At 39.1% G+C, this 17,081-nt stretch overlaps 1 protein-coding gene across 2 annotated transcripts in view; it reads right to left on the minus strand.

Annotated features, from left to right (window-relative positions):
* Window positions 1–718: 718 nt before the first annotated feature.
* LOC109401325 (uncharacterized) overlaps window positions 719–17,081 on the minus strand; it is a 332,029-nt gene continuing 315,666 nt past the window's right edge. The window contains exons 7-8 of one of the 2 annotated variants that reach the window (XM_062855415.1): window positions 2,143–2,219; window positions 719–1,652 (exon numbers count right to left, since the gene is read on the minus strand). In XM_062855415.1, the coding sequence (XP_062711399.1) occupies window positions 1,125–1,652; window positions 2,143–2,219 (605 nt within the window). In that variant the 3' untranslated portion in view covers window positions 719–1,124. The remainder of the gene's footprint in view (window positions 1,653–2,142; window positions 2,220–17,081) is intronic. The other variant, XR_009998549.1, reaches the window with a different exon arrangement.

The following is a 17,081-nucleotide window of genomic DNA, read 5'->3' on the forward strand; positions in this document are numbered from 1 at the left end:
TTTGAAACGCAAAAAGCACAAATTTTAAATCGTTAAATATATTTTTTTCATTTTTTTATCATTCCGCCTAGCTCAAGTTGCAGCTAGGCGGAATGATAAAAAAATGAAAAAATATTTTCAGACTCGAACCATGGACACCAGGAGTATTAACCACTCACCTTACACACTACACCAGAAGCTCTGTGAAAGATTTGCTGCTCAATGCACCATAAAAACTACTGAAGTTACGCGTTACTTCATTGTACCGTCTTTGCCACAAGTTAGAAAGCTGTCAAAATGAAAAGACGCGCAAGTTTTCCGCAACACATTTGGAACCTAATCTGAACAAACAAACCAGAGTAAGATGTTTCATGTGTGTTACATAGCACATTTAATGCAAGCTGACTGTATTGCCACTTGTGAGGAATATGTAAGCTCCGCCTCCATAAATCGATGTTAAATACGATGTTATTTGTAATTCCTATGAAACAAAGCTGCAACTTAACGAAATTCGGAGTTTAAATGCAACTCAACTGACAAGATGGAAGTTGCGTGCGCTTTTATTGCAACTCTTTTAGACCAAAGCATAGAAAACCACATTTTGGATGATGTTGCAGGTGCTGCTTGGGGCCCCGTATAGCAATCTAGCTACGCATTTGCACCAGCAAAACTCAAAGGCTTTCTCAATAGTTTTCCAACCGCGAAAGAACCATTCAACTTTTACCGAGCCGTTGCCGCTCGATCAGTCAATCAAAATCAACGGATCTGTCTATTGTCTATTTCACATTTCAATTTAGACCTACACAGAAGAGGACTAAACCTTAATGCTTGGAGCTTATCTAAAAACCAATAAATATCTAACGAACACCAACAAACGCGCATCCCACACCATCCGGAAACTGGGAGGATACTGATGTGATGGGAAGTTATGAGAGAGAGGAGACGACTCCGTATCGCACGGTTGCGGTGGAATGTGTGTCACTGCAGCAAGACTACAGCGCGCTGCTGTAGGGACGGAGGAAACCTAAAACTAAAACCGAACGACGTTGATGGCAGCCAATTCCCAGTCACACTTCGATCCGCTAGAAAAAAGTCTGGTGGATCGGAATGAACTGCGTTGGCGGTGACGATGGCCGGTGCGCTCCCTACTGAACGGGATAGAATCCTTTCTGCAGCGAAGCGGCTCCCGGGGTGTAGGTGATTTTGGCCAGTTGGGCGTAGGGTTGTTGCTGTTGTTGCAGCTGCTGCTGCTGAAGGGGAGGTTGTGGGTGGAACAACTGACTGCCGCCGTAGTGGAACGCAGCTGGTGACTGCTGCGGTTGATGTTGAAACTGTTGGAAAGGGCTGGCCGCGGTGGCGTAGATGGCCGCCGGAATGGACGGTTGGGCGTATTGGTGGGCGGCGTACAGAACTGCCGGCTTGTGGAGCGGCGTGGCCACCGTGGAGTACACTTGGAAACGGGTTGGTTGCTGCTGTTGCTGGTGGATTTGACTCTGTGGCTGTTGCTGTTGGTACTGGTGCGGTTGGACGATGGCCGTGTTGTAGTAGGGGGATTGGTTCTGCTGGGGGCCAAGGGAGGCGGCGTTTGCCTGCTGGGTGAAGGTGGAATAACTGACGCCCTTGCCGTGGTGCTGGGTGGTGGTCGCTGTCGTCACCGGGATCAGCTGCTTGATCTGCAAATGGATGGGAATTTGGTGGGTGGTTTGGAAGATTGATTATCGCGAATTGGTTTAGGCGGATTAATTTAATTTGCGAAATGGATCAATTCTATTGAATGTTTTAGTAAATGAAGCTGGTAACATTATACATATTTTTAAAGAGCTTCATATAGTCGCTATAGGGCTTTTTAGATCTGAAAACGCATGCCGAATGCCATGTTGCGGATGACGGGTTCGATTCCCGGTTGGTCCAGGATTTTTTCGCAATGAATATTTCTTTGACTTCATTAAACCGTGTTTTTGTGACTGTCATACGCGATATACAAATGCAAAATAGTCATTGGCAGAGGAAGCTCTCAGATATCAACTGTTACAGTACTCATTGAACACTAAGCTGAGGAGCAAGCTTTGTCCCAGTGGGGACGTTACACCAAGAAAAAGAAAAACTTTATATTTTAACACACGAAGCTCGATTGGATGAACAGATAATTATTATTATACTTACATGGGCGGGAGTAGCAACGGTGGGAGTAGCGACGGTTGAAAGGAATTGTTTGGCTGCCACTGGAACCGGATATGGGCCTGAAAATTAAAACCGAGGAAACAAAAGTTAGGAAGGGCGTGAATGTTTTTGCAAACATAACATTTAGAGGCTAAATAGTTATGCACTGATTAGATTTTCGAATATAAGCAATTAAAATATCAGCATCATGCATCCATGGCATCGGAACTTCATTATAAAATTATGGTTTGTTATTGAATCATGGTAACCGGTTAACTGGTTCCAGTAATTAGTAATTAAATTGGAAAATTCTCTAAATATTGAATAATGAACCTTTGGTAGTGATGGAAACTATAATTCAGATATGTTTCAACCGAATGAAGTAGTCACGGCTGGGTCATACAAATTTCGAACATTTTCCAACATACGTTGACGTCTCATAACATACACTGCGTCACCACTCAACAACGCGTGTGGCAAATACTGATCGGCAGGAGCATCAGTTTTGGCCAGTCATCTATTTCGGTAATAGTTAATTATACAGTGTCTGGCTATATGCCTGTAGAGAACCACAGTTTTGTACCCTACATGGTGCATTTGGTGCGGGGTGATGCTTTTTAGACAACTGCATCTTTGGGAAAGTCCATAAATCACGTTACGCTTTTAGGGGGGAGGGGGAGTTCAGCGAAGCGTGACGACCTGTACAAAAATTTCAGATGTCTCATACAAAAAGTGTGACATATGAGGGAGGGGATGGAGGGTTTGAAAATGGGCAATTTTTGCGTGACGTAATTTATGGACGTTTCCTTTTGGAGCCTTTTGGAGTTTCCTTTCCAGAGCGATGTTAAAGTGTAGGCATCATAAGTCTAGTCAGCTTCCCAGGAAAGCCGTTTCCGTCCATGACTCTGTGCGGTCGATACTGCAGTATGCCGCTATGAAGTCGATGAACAGGTTATGCGTTGGGACCTGGCATTCACGGCATTTCTGGAGGGTTTGCCGTACGGTAAAGATCTGGTACGTTGTCGACCGGCCGTCGGTGAAGCCGGCTTGATTACTTCCCACGAACTCATTTGTTCTGGGTGACAGACGACGGAAGATGATCTGGACTAGGATCTGGATTAGTACTTTGTAGGCAGCATTCAAAATAGTGATCGCTCTGAAGTTCTCACATTCCAAATAATCGCCTTTCTTGTGAATGGGGCAGATTACCCCTTCCTTTCACTCCTCCGGTAGCTGTTCGATTTCCCAGATCCTGACTATCAACTAGTGCAGTGCAGACAGGTGGCCAACTTTTCTGGGCTCATCTTGAAAAGTGAAGCTGCGTACCATCCTCCTGCTTTGTTGGTTTTAAACTGGTGAATGGCATCCTTAACTTCCCTCAGCGTGGGAGTTGGCTCATTTCCGTCCTCTGGTGCATTGGCGTAGTCGTTCCCTTCGTTGTCGTGGTCTCCCGTGCCAACGTCTTCACGCCATTCAAGTACTCGCCGAAGTGCTGCTTCAAGTTTTAGTTAACCTCACGTCCGTCCGTCAAGAGGCCCCCGTCCTTATCCCTGCATACTTCGGCTCGCAGCTCGAAGCCGTTGCGAGATGCGTTAAGCTTCTGGTAGAACTTCCGTGTTTCATGGGAACGGCACAGCTGTTCCATTTCCTCGCTTTATCCCCCCGACAGAGACAGGACTGCTGCTACCACTTCTATTTGTAATATTTCACCTTCTGCCGGGACCCTTGCTGCAGCATTACCCCCCGTCCTACGAAATCGCTCTGCACTCCTCGTCGAACTATTCGTAACTTCGACTTCTTTCCACGGACCCGATGGTGCTCTCAGCTGCGTCGTCGTTGATGGCTGCTTTTACTGTTCTCCAGCAGTCCTGTAGAGGGGCCACATCGAGCTCGCCCTCATCTGGCAACGCTGCTTCGAGATTCTGCGCGTATGCTGAGGCGACATACATCCGGTTTCTTCAGTCGCTTAAGGTGGCGGTCGCCGGTACCGGACATTATTGATGACGGAAAGTTTTGGGCGCAGTTTGACCGTCACAAGATAGTGGTCGGAGTCGATGTTGGCGCCACGATAGGTCCTGACGTCGATAATGTCAGAGAAGTGCCGTCCGTCAATCAGAACGTGGTCGATTTATGATTGCGTCTGCTGTGGTGATCTCCATGTGTTACGATATGGCCGACTGTGCTGGAAGCAGGGGCAACGAATGGTCATGTTCTTAAATGTGGCGAAATCGATGCAGCGTAGGCTATTTTCGTTCGTCAGCTGGTAGGCGCTAAACTTTTCTATCGTCGCACACTGGGGCAGGATTGAAAATACACGGAAAAAACCTCTGGCTCGTCGAGATGTCGAGATCCACACACAAAAATGTCCTAAACACGCCATTTAGCCTTGGTTTTATCATTATCTTATATAATCTTATTTCTATCTATGTATATAAAAATGCAGTGGCATACGTGGGACCGCGCATAACTTGCGAACGGAAGGTCCAATTTTGGTCGTCTTAGTTTTGTTCTGTTAGTTTTCACCCAAGGAAGGTTTATGAGCCAAAAAACTTTGAAAATTTGAGAGTTTTTGAAAATCGATCTTCCATACATTTTGACCGGGGACTTGGTCTTGGCTAGAAACTTGAAACGTCAAAAACGCACTAGGCAAGACTAAACTTGCCGGGTTCAGCTAGTTAAATATAAAAATGTAGTGGCATACGTGGGACCGCGCATAATTTGCGAACGGGGGGTCCGATTTGGGTCGTCTTAGTTTTGTTCTGTTAGTTTTCACCCAAGGAAGGTTTATGAGCCATGAAAGGGGCTGTCCATAAACCACGTGGTCATTTTTTCCGGAATTTTAGACCCCCCCTCCCCCACCGTGGTCTTGCGTGGTTTTAGGCAGCTAGTTTCTATTAAATATTTTTTGTGTTCAATGATCTAAAAACTAACTTTTATCGGCGTTTCGGACATTTTTGTGTTTTACAATTTGTTTGAAGCTTACAAATAACTAAACCTGTGACTAGATTGCATTTATATCTCTCATTGTTTCAGTTGGCAACATACAAAATGGTAATATATGTGCAAAAATGTACTAATTCACACAAAACAGTAAACTTTGAACGCTATTTAAAAAAAATCATCAAATATCATGTCGGTGAAAAAAAAAATACATGAAAGCTTATGTATTTTTTATGTGATCGCCGATGAAAAAACTTGCCCGAACTTGCCCGACTGCAAGAACGTCCTATATACATTTTGCGTAATTTTCAGGAACTTTCTATAGAAAATCAATGCATATTTTGTTTTTTTTTTTCAATTAATTTCTTTGATATATGTTTTATTTTAGTATTTTTCATTGCTATAACTCGAAAACGGACATTAAATTCGTTTACAAACGTAATTTAATGAAAAAAGTCGATTTTAGGTAGGTATTTTATAAAACGACTAATATCTCAAGAACAGTAGGCTTTGGAAATTTGACGTCTTCGGCAAACTTTTTGAGCATAAATAACCGAACAACTTGCCGAAGAAACCATACCGCTAAAATAAAAGATGGCCAAAATGAGTTATAGGACTTTTATGCGAATAACGTAAGAAAAATATGCTACCGTTCAGAATATCGACCTTGCTCATAGAAATATTTTCTCTAAAGACTCCAATCTCGACATCTCGACGAGCTAGAGGTTTTTTCCATGTATTTTCAATCCTGCCCCAGTGTGCGTCGGTCTAAATTCCACCTACTGGCCTACCTTAGCCTTTTGGGTCATCTAGGATGATATTGACATCGTGGCTTGGGCAGCGGTCGTACTCGCGTTAGAGCAGCGCGTCTTTATCATCATCAGTACTTCCGGAGTTTGAGCTGTGCAGGTTTATTATTCGGATGTTGAATATCACGTTGAATGTCGCTCTTCACGATAAAATCTGCTCCCAGCTCACGTGTGTTGCCACAACTGTGGTAGATCATCCCATCCTTGGGTAGATGGTATGATTGCCTCTTGCCGTTGGTCTCCGTTCGTATTATCCTGTTGCTGATTTTCCGTTACAATGGTTTTTTTTTTCGGCTGGCCGGACACCCACCCCCTACTTTAAGGAAGACCATAGTGCACAGTTGAGCTTAGCGTCATTCCCTGGCACTCGGACGTTGATCGCGCCATCGTTGGTTTTTGTAAGCGTTGTCTTTCTCCGTGTGGATGAGGTGCTTCGTTGACGACGAAGGGCTCAGCGAGTTTTGTGAACAAGTGAACATATGTTTTGGAATGCATTGTCGACCTGTTGGAAAGCTTCAAGTCGTGGAAAACTCAGAGTACCAACTAAAGGCGAGTTTATTCCTTGTTTTTCTCCTTCTGTAGATTCTATAGTATTGTATTGTTCTTTGCGTACATGCATCGCTCCTGTAAGGAATGAGCTGAGCATCGCAGCATAACAGATCGCGTTCGCTATTGTCTCACGCGAAAATGAAACCAATAGACGGGTGGATATTTAGTTTAGCCTTTCTCGACATCAAAGTGTACTGAAAGGCTATATGTTCACACAAAAAACGGATTTTCGATACAAGGCTCGAATGGTCAAGTCACATATATCAATCAACTCAGTTTGACGAATTGAGGTGATGTCTGTATGTGTGTATGTATTTAAACCTTGATGTCATCGACCAAAAGTTTGGGGTCACCCCTCAAAATGCTGTATCGGCCAAAAGTTTGGGGTCACTTTCGTAAAACATGGAAAAGTGATTTGTTGATATCTTTGTCATCTTCCATTCAATTTTAATTCTTCTTGTCTTATTTGAAACAAAATGAATGATACTTACTGCATAGACATTGAACCACACATATTTGTTGAAATTTACATACTAAAACTTAACGTAAAGTTGCCTCATTTTTTGAAGCTTGGTAAAATGTGCTAACTTTACATAACATTTTTATATACAAAAATCGTTAAATACGTTAAGTTGAAGACATCAAACGTAAATTTAGTTATTTATCTTTGAAATGAGTCAAAAATAATTAAAATTGAACTATAGATGACGAAGATATCACTTTTCCATGTTTAACGAAAGTGACCCCAAACTTTTGGTCTATGACATCAAGGTTTAATTTACTTAATAACTTTTTTTTGCTAAATTCTGTAAAAAGCAGTTGAAAGCTAATAAAAAATGGGTCATATTTCCGCTCTCATCTTAAAATTTGGTCGACCCAACTTCTAGCGACACTGCCGTAAGTTTTTATGCATTTTTTAGAAAATTTGGCAACTTTGGGTTAAGTTTACATACAAAATTTTTTGAAAAAGTTTCTTTTAAATCATGTTCAAAGTTTCTTTGAATTATTATCTATTGAATGAAACCTAGGATTTTGAAATCGGACGCAAACTGGCGGAGATATGGGCCTAAAAAAATGACATGTTTTTGAGGGGGTGACCCCAAACTTTTGAACGAGAGTGTATATGTTGTGTATGTTGGTGTATGTATGTCTGTGTACAAAAAGGTCACTCACTTTAAAGATAAACGTCTTGAAATCCCGCTTCAACAGTTCAACAGAACTTCAAACGCACAAATCTCAAGAAGCAAATTTCAAATAACAGTGAATTTTATTATTCTGTTCTTGCTCACTTGTAATAAGCTTAAAATAAGAAGATCAGAAGCACTGGTTTTGTTCACGAAGAGATTTGTGTGCTCGAAATCGTGTGTAGTTGCCGAAGTCGGCCATTGTGGCGGCCATTTTGGGATTCCAACAAGTCTGTTCTTAAAGGCACCCCTCTTTCGATTTTTCGGATTATAGCTCGAATCAAACCGGAATTTTACCGCACTGTTTGCGGTCTTGATCGGTCAAGGCGTTCTGGAGTTATGGTCGTTTGAGTGATCCGGACCAGTACCGGTAGAACTGGCCGTATATAAAAGTGAGCCAAACCCCATCATGTGACATATCAAACCGAGGCGATTTTTTGTAGCCCTTAGCAAGGTCGACCGATTTTGTGCAGAAATCACACTGGAGACCAGAAATTCCACGATGTCAGTCCAAAATTCAAAATGGCAGCCTAATATTCAAGATGGCGGCTCCATATTCAAGATAGTGGCTGTTTAATGGTGTTTTAGGCTACAAAACCATGCAATATGGCGACCAGAATATCCAAGGTGGCGGATTAAAATTAAATATGGTTCCTCAAAATTCAAGATGGCGGCTGTTCAATTAAGTTTTAGGCCCTAAAACCATGTAATATTGGTTTATTTGGTATGACAAAGATGTCCAGAGTACAGAAATAACGACTAGAATATTCAAAATGGCGGTCTAAATCCAAGATGATGGCTCCAAATTCAATATGGCGGCTGTTTAATGGAGTTTTAGGCAATAAAACCATTCAATATGGGTTGTTTTTATAAGAGGGAGATGTCCGGAGTCCAAACATGGTGATCAGAATATCCAAGATGGCGGTCTTAAATCCAAGATGACAGCTTCTAATTAAAGATGGCGGCTGTTTATTGGTGTTTAGGCTTGAAATCCACACAATATGGGTATATTTGCTATAAGGAAAATTTCCGGAGGCTTAAAATGGCGACCAGAATATCCAAGATGGCGGTACATAAAAAAACCAAGATGGCGACTTCAAATTCAAGTGGCGGCTGTTTAATTGAGTATTAGTCTCCAAAACCATTCAATATGGGTATATTTGATATGGGGTAGATGTCCGGAGGCTATATAATCAAGATGGCGTTTCAATAACCAAAATGGCGGCTATTTAAGATGGTGTTAGGCTATAAAACCATTGAATATGGTAATACCTAAAATGGGGGAGAAGTCTGGAGTCCAAAAATAGTGACCAAAATTTCCTAAAGGCGTACATAAATCCAAAAGGTCGGCTCAAAATTCAAGGTTTTTTAAGAGTTTAAGGCCCAAACGTTAAAAGCCAAATAAACGATATGAGTTCTAGGGCCATGAAATGTTTTTGTTGTTAAACGTATGAACAGCGATATTCATCAACATTTCACTTGACTTTAGTTGAAATGGGTTTTGGAAACCACGACAAAGACGCCATCACCGCTAGGTGGATTAATTAGGGTTTTTAATATTGTGTTAATATTTGCTGTGCCTATGATAATGTCGGAAAATAGTGTCGCATGATCGTTTTGCTTTTAGTGATAGGTCGACGGGAGCTCAAGTGAATAATTGATGTCGGTGAGCTTGTTCCTTGTTTTTATTTGAAAAACTCAGTATATGCATATACTAGTTTAAAATCATCCTCCATGTTTTCCTCATCAAGGACTGCAGAGTCAGTGTGTCGGCCTAATTTTTCATTAATGTTGTTTCATTTTTATTTTTTTTCCTATATTTTTGATTTTGGAACTTCTTATTGCTGAATTTTACGAAAATAATTCGACACTTTTGATGGATCCAAACTACCGCTTTTTTGTTGTATTCTGTATATTTCTTAACCCTGATCAAAAAAAGTCCTACAAATATTAGGGAATGTGATCTTCATAAATCTGAACATATTTATTGAAACTACTGAAAAAAGCCGTTTTTATAGTATTTTCGCCCCCTTTCGACCCGATTTTCGCCAACTCTGGGAATCACTACTTAGTACCAATTTCTCATTAACATGTGTTACTGATAACCGATTTAGAAAAAAAAACCGCAAAACAAAGTAACAAAATAAAAAAATAATTTGCACAAAATATAATAAAAATATTAGATTTTTTTGGTAACATTGCGGCCCCCCTGGACTGGCTTCACAGTCCCCAAAGGGTCACGAGCCACCGGTTGGGAACCCATGTTTCACATTTTTAAGCCTTCGCATTGATTTCTTCGATGGTTTCAAATTACAGGGGTCATTCAGAAGTTTCGCTGTTCGACAGAATTTTATCGGTAAACATCTGGGATTTTCCCATAGCATATGTTTCAGGTTTATGATGATCAAGAAATGCAAATACCAACACGCAATACCAATTTTCACAAAAAAAAATACAAAACTGCCAAATAAAACCAAGTCATTTTAGATTTCGTAGCGATCTCACGGAATATTTTTAAATCCCACTTCGTTTCATACCGCATCGTTTCAGAAATCTCGGCAGTGTCGTTGATGCCTGTACTTCAACAGTCCTCTAGAGGGGCCACATCGGGCTTGTTCTCATCTGTTAACGCTGGTTCGAGTTTCGCTAAGACGCATACGCTAGTGTTGTGCAAGAAATATGTGAAAATTATGCATTCTCATTCATTTCTTCCCAAATGAGAGAGTTTCGAAGTTTTTCTTAATATGCTGTGATTCAGTACAACCAATCGTATGAAAATCCAAATCAACCTTGAAAACCTTCTGCATATTCTCATTCAAACAAGGTCCCAATAATCTAAAAACAAAAAAAAACATAATACACTCTAATTGTTTCCCTAACGCCCACAATACGCGGAAACCGGCAGTGGAACAAAACCCAACTTCGAGGCTCAAACACCATACCGAAGCTATTGTTTTCAATGCCACGTGCAACATGTTCCACACACCGCCGTTCCACCCTCTATTTACCAGCAACCGATTCATTCCTAAATACCACCTTATCGGATGCGCCGGCACTGCTTGCAAAATAATACCCATCCGGAACGTTCCTTTTCCTTCAAACTTATTTTCTTCCTTTGAGCCACCGGCAATAATGTGGAGGGAAGGGAAGGCTGCAGGCCGCCCCCGCTTTTTTGCACGCGCAAAAGGTGAAATATGCGGCGGATTGCGTTCCGCGTTGCTTTTGCAAATCAAACGGAACACAGCTCGAGAAGATGAACCCTCCGCATCGAGCACAAAGAAAGGGATGAACCTGTCTCGCCTAAAAAAGGGGGAATACCTACCTACCTGTATGGCTTCTTTTGTTTTGCCAACCCAAAAGAGCGGCACATAAATTGGAAGAAAAGCTACTTTCCGAACTTTATTTATTCCTGCCGGCTTCGACTGCTTCGTGGTGGTGGTTGACTGCTTTCAGTTATTCTCCGATGATTGTGTTTTTTGCTTTTCTTGTACACCTGGTGATGTTTGGAAAAGTCACCTCGAGGAATTCTTGAAGGATTTCCTCCAGGGTGTTTATTTTAAGAATTCCTCTTGGAATTTCTCCGAGAGTTTCTCCAGGAACTTCTCTAACAATTCTCCTATGAATTTATCCAGAAATTCCTCCTGGAATTCCTCAAGATACTCGAGAAATTCCTCCAGGTATACTTCTGGGAATTCCTCCAGGAATTCCTCAAGAAATTTCTCTAAAAATTCTCAAGCAATTATTCCAGAAAATTTTCCAAGAATTCATCCAGAAATTTTTACAGCATTCCTTCCAGAAATGTCTTCGTGTATGATTGCAGAAATTTCTTGGTAGTATTTTTAGGAATTCCTTGAGAAACTCCATCAGAAACTTATTGAGGAATTTCTCCAGAATTTTGTGAGAAAAGAAAATTATTTTTTTTTGTAAATATCTCCAAAAAAATCTGTAGAATGTCATTTTACAATTTATTCAGGAACTTCAAGTTCACTCAAAAGTTTTTCGGTGAAAATCAATCAAAAATTTCTCTTAAAAGACTTCAGGAATTTCTTTAGAAATACCTCCGGATTCTCTCCTAAAAATTCCGCCAGAAATTTCTCAAAAATATCACAGGGTATTTGATCCGGGATTTCCTACAGAAATTCCTTCAGAAAGTCTCCCTGAAATTCTTAAAGGATTGAATCAAGAAATTTCTCCAGAAATTCTTTTAGAAATTCTTCCAAAATTCGTCTAGAAATTCCTCCAATAATTCCTCTAGAAATTCCTTGAAGAATTCTTCTATAAATGGGAACACCTCCAAAAACTTTTCCATGAATTTATTAAGAAACTCCTTTAATAACTTTTTTGTTTCACAAATAAATCCTGCAGAAACTACTTTAGCTATTCATCTATGAATTTCTGTATAAAATTCCTCCTGAAACTTTTACAGAAACTCCTCAAGGCTTTTCTTCAAAAATTCCTCCATCAATCCCTCTTTATTTGTTTCAGACCTTTCAGAAATTCCTGTAGATGTTCTTTCAGAGATACCTCCAGGAATTGTTCCAGCAATTGCTCCGAGTATTACTTCAGATTTTTTTTTCAGGAGTTCCTTCAAGAATTTCTTGAAAAAAAAATCTTTCGAAAACTTCTTCAGGAATTTCTCCAGGAATTCCTCGAAAAAATCTGTCTTTCGTAAATATCTCCAGTAATTTCTTCAAGAAATTCCTCCACGATATTTTTTAGAATCCCCTCAAGAGAGTCTTAAATAAATTCATACAGGATTTTTTCAATAAACTAATCGAGAAATTCCTCCAGGATTTCCTGCGGAAATTCCTGCAGCATTTCTTCCAAAAATTCCTCCAATAAGAACTCTTTTAGAACTTCTTCTGGAAATTCGCCCAGAAATTTCTTCAGGAATTCGTCCAGAAATTCCTCGAAGAATTAATCCAAAACATCTACGGATTCTCCGGAAATTACTCCAATCTTCCACTAATTCAAGATTTTTCTGGAATTTCTTCTAGAAATTCGCCCAGAAATTTCACCAGGAACTCCTCTAGAAATTCCTCGAAGAATTAATCTCAAAACATTTACGGATCCTCCAGGAATTACTTCAGCAAATCTTCCCCTAACTTCCCAAATATTTTTTTTTTAATTCGCCCAAGAAGTCCTCAAGAAATTCTTCCAGAAATTCCTAAAGGAATTCCTCTAGAAATTCACTCAGGAATTTCTCCAGGATTTCCTTTAGAATTTCCTAGGAGAGTTCATCTAAAATATGTACAGAGGAAAATCCACCACCAATTCAGATTTTTTTGAAATTCGTCCAAGCGTTTCTCTAGAAATTCCTCCAAAAATTTCTCTAGAAATTCGCCAGAAATTTCTCCACGAATTCCTCTAGAAATTCCTAGAAGAGATCATCTGTTGTACGGATCCTCCAGAAATTACTCCAATAAATGTTCCACCAATTCATCAATTTTTTTTTTTCAATCCGTATAAGAGTTCCTCTAGAAATTCTTCCAAAAATTCCTCAAGAAATTCTTCTAGAAATTCTTCCAGAATTTTCACTAGGAATTGCTTTAGAAATTCCTCAAGGAATTCATCTAAAAACATCTACGAATCCTCCAGAAATTACTCCAATCTTTTACTAGTAGCTCATGATTTTTCTCTCAATTCGTCCAAGAAAAAAATCTCACAGAATTCTCCTAGAATTTTCTCCAGGAATTCTTCTAGAAATTAATCGAATAATTCATATTAAAACATCTGCGGATCCTCCAGAAATAACTTCAGTAAATCTTCCCCTAATTCATCAATTTTTTTTTTAATTCATCCAAGAATTCCTCAAGAAATTCCTCCTCTAGAAATTCGACCACAAATTCCTATAGAAATTCCTAGAAAATTTCGTCTCGAAACATGTACGGATCCTCCAGAAATTACTGCAGTTAAACATGCCCTAATTCATCAAGTTTTTTTTTTTGATGTTTGACTAAGAATTTCTCCTAGAGCTCCTTGAGGTATTGCTCTAGAAATTCCTCCAAGAATCCCTTTAGATTTTTTTTCTAGAAATTCGCCCAGAAATTTCTCCAGGAATTCCATTAGAAATTCTGAGAAGGGTTCATCTGAAAGCATGTACGGATCCTCCAGAAATTACTCCAGTAAATTTTCCCCTTAATTTCTCATGGTTTTTTTTTTGGGAAATTCATCCAAAAATTCCTTTAAAAATTCCTCAAGGAATTCTTCTGGAAATTCTTCCAAGAGTTTTTTTAGAAATTCGCCCAGAGTTTTTTCCAGGAATTCCTCTAGAAATTCTTCAAAGAATTCACTTTAAAGCATCTACGGATGATCCAGAAAATACTGCAGGGAATGTTCCACTAAATCCTCATGATTTTTTTTAAATTCCTCCAAGAACTCCTTTAGAACTTCCTTAAGAAGAGTACTTTCAGAAATTCGACCAGAAATTCCTTTAGAAATTCCTAGAAAATTTCGTCGCGAAACATGTACGGATCCTCCAGAAATTACTTCAGTTAAACTTCCCCTAATTCATCAATTTTTTTTGGATGTTCCTCTAAGAATTTCTCTTAAAGTTCCTTGAGGTATTGCTCTAGAAATTCCTCCAAGAATTCCTCTAGAAAATCTTCTAGAAATTCGCCCAGAAATTTCTCCAGGAATTCCATTAGAAATTCTGAGAAGAGTTCATCTGAAATTTTCCCCTAATTCCTCATGTTTATTTTTGGAAATTCGTCCAAAAATTCCTTTAAAAATTCCTCAAGGAATTCTTCTAGAAATTCTTCCAAGAGTTCTTTTAGAAATTCGCCCAGATTTTTTTCCAGGAATTCCTCTAGAAATTCTTTAAAGTATTCACCTTTAAACATCCACGGATGATCCAGAAAATACTGCAGAAAATCTTCCACCAAATCCTCGTGATTTTTTTTGAAATGCCTCCAAGAACTCCTTTAGAACTTCCTTAGGATCCTCCAGAAATTACTTCAGTAAATCTTCCACTAATTCATCAAGTTTTTTTTTTATGTTCGTCTAAGAACTCCTCTTAAAATTTCTTAAGGTATTGCCCTAGAAATTCCTCCAAGAATTCCTCTAGAAACTCTTCTAGAAATTCGCCCAGAAATTTCTCCAGGAATTCCATTAGAAATTCTGAGAAGAGTTCATCTGAAAGTATGTACGGATTCTCCAGAAATTACTCCAGTAATATTCCCCTTATTCCTCATGGTTTTTTTTTTGGAAATTCGTCCAAAAATTCCTCTAAAAATTCCTCAAGGAGTTCTTCTAGAAATTCTTCCAAGAGTTTTTTTTTGGAAATTCGCCCAGAGTTTTTCCAGGAATTTCTCTAGAAATTCTTCAAATAATTCACCTTAAAACATCTACGGATGATCCAGAAGATACTGCAGGAAATCTTCCGCTAAATCCTCACGATTTTTCTTAATTCCTCCAAGAACTCCTTTGGAAATTCCTTAAGAAAGTTTTATATAAATTCTTCCAATAGTACTTCTAGAAATAAGCCGAAATTTTTTTGCAGGAATTCCTATAGAAATTTTTCAAAGAATTCATTCAAAATATCTACTGATGTTCCAGAAAATAATACAGTAAAGACCTGAAGATGGACCAGCCTCGGGCTGAAAATCTCCCTAATAAAGCTTATAATAATAATACAGTAAATCTTCCACTAATTCCTCAAGATATTTTTTTTTTTTTGAAATTCGTTCAAGAGTTCCTCTAGAAATTCCTTGAGAAATTCGTCAAGAACATTTTCAAGAAATTCGTCCAGAAATTCCTCCAGGAATTCCTCTTGAAATTCCTGGAAGAATTTATCTAAATTCATCTATGGATCCTCCAAAAACTACTACAGTAAATCTTCCACTAATTCATCAAGATTTTTTTTAAATTCGTCCAACATTTTTCTAGAAATTCCTCTAAGAATTCCTCTAGAAGTATCTCCAAGAATTCTTCCACAAATTCTTCTAGAAATTCGCCTTGAATTTTTTCTAAAAATTCGCCTAGAAATTCTTCTAGAAATTCGACTAGAAGTTCCTGGAAAAAATCATCAAAAAGCATCAACGAATCCTCCAGGAATTACTCCAGTTGATCTGCCATTAATTCCTCAAGAATATATATTATTTTAAAATTCGTCCAGGAATTCCTCCAGAAATTCTTCAAGAAGTCTTTCAAAAATTTCTTCATGATTTCAACTAGAAACTCCATCAAAAATTCCTTCATGAAATCCTCGAAAAAGTATTTTTGTTTCACAATTATATTAAGAAATTTCTGCAGGAGTTCCTTATGCAATTCCTCACGGAATTGCTCCATGCATTCCAAATTCATTCAGAAATTTCTGGATGAATTCCTTCAGATACTCATCCAGGAAAAGTTTGATTTTTTTCTGGAATTTCTCCAGAAATTCTTTCTGTATTTTTTCAGAAATTTTATAAGGAATTCTTCTATAAATTCCTCTTGTTTTTTTCCAAAAGTTCCTCCAGAAAATTTTCCAGAAAAACTTTCTGAAAATCTTCCAAAAAATTTTCTGGACAATCCTCCAGAAATTCTCACAGAGTTTCCATCAGGAGTTCTTACAGACATTTCTTCAGAAATTCCACCAGAAATTCTTCCATTCATCCCTTTAAAAATTCCTCCAAGAACTTCTCTAAAACTTCTTTCAGGAATTCCACAAGAAATTCCTGCAGGAATTTCTCCAGAAATATCTCGAGAAATTTTTCGCAAAACTCCTCCACAAATTTTAGAAATTCTAGGGCACAGTTTCACGTAGAGTCGTTAAACATTCGTTTTACCCACTTCTAAGTGGATTAATCTCGATCCCGTGTCTCCCTTTCGATTCCACCCCTCCCCGAACAACACGCGCCCGAGTATTCATTTAATTGAGATGTATAAATCTTGATTACGGCACTGAATGTGCTGAACCTTGATTTGCTTTTACAGAAAGTTATTTCGCAGTGATAATGACGAAGGTGGTGGTTGCGGCGGTGGCGCCGATGGTGGCAAAAAAGAGAGAGAGTTCGATGGGGTAGGTAGGTCTACAACACACAGACACTCCAACTTCAGCGAGAGACAAAAGCCATTTCCGTTCGTTTCGCGTTTCGTTTCGAGTTGCGGCGGCTTGTGGATGATGATGATGTGGCTGTGGTGCAGGGGCAATGGCGGTGAAACTTTTCGGTTAGCGGGACTTTAATTAAGAGCAATGCTTCCGAATGGCGCAACGCAACGATGCTGTGGCTGAAGCGATATTCACCTTGAGGTTATAATGCAAGCGTAGGCCAGTGATGCCACATTTTTTTCAGTTTTCATCTGTGATTTTGGTCAAAAAAATCTTTTTCATCTGTAGGAAATTTCAGAAAATCTTAGTAAAAATCTGTGATAGGTTAATGTCTCCAAAATCGAATATTTTTGAACAATTTGTTTAAAAAACAACGGAAAAAAATATGTTCTTAGAATAACGTCGACCAAAACACTCCCAGGTTGCATC

This window comes from Aedes albopictus, chromosome 3 (assembly GCF_035046485.1).
Source record: "Aedes albopictus strain Foshan chromosome 3, AalbF5, whole genome shotgun sequence".
In the NCBI taxonomy this organism is placed as follows: Eukaryota; Metazoa; Arthropoda; class Insecta; order Diptera; family Culicidae; genus Aedes; species Aedes albopictus.